The following is a 1,053-nucleotide window of genomic DNA, read 5'->3' as shown; positions in this document are numbered from 1 at the left end:
CTGGGGACGTCCTGGAGGAGGTGCATAAGCACTCGACTGTGATTGGCAATGGTGTGGCTGACGGTGCTGTTCATCTTCCGCATGCTGGTGCTGGGCACGGCGGCCGAGTCGTCGTGGGGGGACGAGCAGGCCGACTTCCGCTGCGACACCCTGCAGCCCGGCTGTCAGAACGTGTGCTACGACCAGGCGTTCCCCATCTCGCACATCCGCTACTGGGTGCTGCAGATCATCTTCGTGTCCACGCCGTCGCTCGTGTACATGGGCCACGCGGTGCACACGGTGCGGAGGCAGGAGAAGCGGAGGCTGCGGGAGGCCGAGGCCGAGCGCGCGGGCGGCGGCGGCCAGTGCCCCAAGGCCGAGCCGCTCTGCTGGGAGGACGCCAGCGGCAAGGTCATCCTCAAGGGCAGCCTGCTGCACACCTACGCATGCGCCATCGTGCTGCGCACCGCCTTGGAGGTGGCCTTCCTGGTGGGCCAGTACCTGCTCTACGGGATCTTTCTGGAAACGCTGCACGTGTGCCGCCGCAGCCCGTGTCCCCACCCGGTCAACTGCTACGTGTCCCGGCCCACGGAGAAGAACGTCTTCATCGTCTTCATGCTGGCCGTGGCCGCGCTCTCGCTCTTCCTCAGCCTGGCCGAGCTCTACCACCTGGGCTGGAAGAAGATCCGGAAGCGGTTCGCGAGATCGAAGCCCGGCCCGGCCGGGCTCCCCGATCCCCGGCCCGGCCCGAGCTGCACCCCGCCGCCCGACTTCCACCAGTGCCTGCGCGGCGGCCCCGGCGGCGGCGGCGGCGACTTCTACGGCCCCTTCTCCCCGGGCGGCGCCGTCGTGCCCCCGCGACCGGACGCGGACGCCCCGGCCGCCGGCACCGCCCCCCGCCCCCCCGCCGAGCCGGGCCGGGACCCCGAGCCCGCCCCCCCGGAAGGCTTCATCCACCTGCGGTACGGCAGCGCGAAGCCCGGGCTGCCCGGCCACGCCCCCTCGCCGGGACCCCGCCCGCTGCACGGTTACACATAGCGACAAGCGGCGTCTCAGCAAGGCCAGCAGCAAGGC

The 1,053-nt window shown here is 71.5% G+C and overlaps 1 protein-coding gene across 1 annotated transcript; it reads left to right on the top strand.

Annotated features, from left to right (window-relative positions):
- The first annotated feature begins 16 nt into the window (after positions 1 to 16).
- Gja5 (gap junction protein, alpha 5, 40kDa) lies at positions 17 to 1,017 on the top strand. The gene has a single exon (XM_013037722.1). The coding sequence runs from the start codon at positions 49 to 51 to the stop codon at positions 1,015 to 1,017; it is 969 nt and encodes a 322-aa protein (XP_012893176.1). The 5' UTR covers positions 17 to 48.
- Positions 1,018 to 1,053: the final 36 nt, after the last annotated feature.

This window comes from Dipodomys ordii, unplaced genomic scaffold (genome assembly GCF_000151885.1).
Source record: "Dipodomys ordii isolate 6190 unplaced genomic scaffold, Dord_2.0 Scaffold1000046863, whole genome shotgun sequence".
NCBI lineage: Eukaryota > Metazoa > Chordata > Mammalia > Rodentia > Heteromyidae > Dipodomys > Dipodomys ordii.
Note: the sequence above shows the minus strand (reverse complement) of the source record. Positions and strands in the feature narration are given on the sequence as shown.

Coding starts and splice junctions, on each gene's coding strand:
- Gja5 (XM_013037722.1), top strand. CDS start 49: ATGGTGTGGCTGACGGTGCTGTTCATCTTCCGCATGCTGGTGCTGGGC.